This window comes from Emiliania huxleyi (genome assembly GCF_000372725.1).
Source record: "Emiliania huxleyi CCMP1516 unplaced genomic scaffold EMIHUscaffold_10090, whole genome shotgun sequence".
NCBI lineage: Eukaryota > Haptophyta > Isochrysidales > Noelaerhabdaceae > Emiliania > Emiliania huxleyi.
In genome coordinates, this window is record NW_005202375.1 from 1 (window position 1) to 1,129 (window position 1,129).

The following is a 1,129-nucleotide window of genomic DNA, read 5'->3' on the forward strand; positions in this document are numbered from 1 at the left end:
GACGTGCGGCCGTCGGTGGCGCGACACGCGGCCTCCAGCGGCGATTCGCCGCGGCTCCGGCGGTGCGATTTTTGTGCGTTTTCGAAGGCTGTGGGCGGGATAGGGCTGGCTAGACCGGCCCTGGTGTGCCCTAGTGTGTTCCCTTACACCCCTGGCCCGGGAGCAGTAGCGCGGTGCGCGTCCCGAGGGCGTAGGGGCTCAAAAAACAATTGATTGTTTTTTCAGCCACTTAGAGCACACAGTGTAAGCTGTAAGCTGCCGGTCCGCGAGGGCGATGCCAGAGTCTGCCGCTGAGTCGGCTCTCTGGATGACGGGGGAAGACGCACACACGCCTCCATCCACTCCACTCAGAACACCGCAGACTTGGAAAGTGACAAGTGCGCGCGCCGCAGGCGAAGAGAAATTTTTGAGCTGGGGCTCCCGTTCACACACAGTGAATCACACACTCGTTTCTGGCCTTTTCTCGGGGCCGCGTCTGCGGCGCGCCGTGGTTTCTTAGATTTTTGCGGAAATCGCTCGGCGTGGTTTCTTAATACTACGTTTTCTTAATGCCCGCAACCCACTGTACTTGGTTCTTTGCGAGAAATTTCTTTTCTCTTGTCGCTTAGTCAGACGAGTGTGATGTATGTATTGATTGATTGATAGGAAGGCGAAAGGGGAAACACAGTCCGACCAACAGGAAGGTGAAGAACTGTCACCGGAAGGAAAAAAAAAGAAAAAAGTGTCGGGCGGAGTGCTTGGAGAGCCTGGTTTGCGGCTTGCATATGCTCCCGCTGCAGCTGTCCGGGCTCGGCCTCAGCGCCAGCCCGCGAGCACTTCCCGAAGGGGTCTCGAGTGGCGGCGTCGTGCGGTACTTTGCGTTTGGCTCAAACCTGCTGCGCTCAAAGATGGATAAGCGAGGCGAGACGGGCGTGATCTCATGCACCGCCGGGGTAGTGCCCGACCACCGGCTGGCGTTCAATATGCGCATGTTTCCGCCCCTCGAGCCTTCGATGGCTTCGATCGAGCCCAGCCCGGGCGAGGTGTGCGAGGGCGCCCTCTACACGCTCACGCGCGACGGCTACGAGGCGCTGTGGCAGAGCGAGGGCGGCGGCATGGAACGGCCCGGCTACGAAGAGGTGAGCGTGCC

General features: G+C 60.0%; 1 protein-coding gene across 1 annotated transcript; it reads left to right on the forward strand.

Moving 5' to 3' along the window:
• Window positions 1-764: 764 nt before the first annotated feature.
• On the forward strand, window positions 765-1,118 carry EMIHUDRAFT_259930 (hypothetical protein; the record flags this gene model as incomplete). Its single annotated transcript, XM_005793440.1, has 1 exon — window positions 765-1,118. A coding segment is annotated over one exon (354 nt), but the record flags the coding sequence as incomplete, so codon positions are not given.
• Window positions 1,119-1,129: the final 11 nt, after the last annotated feature.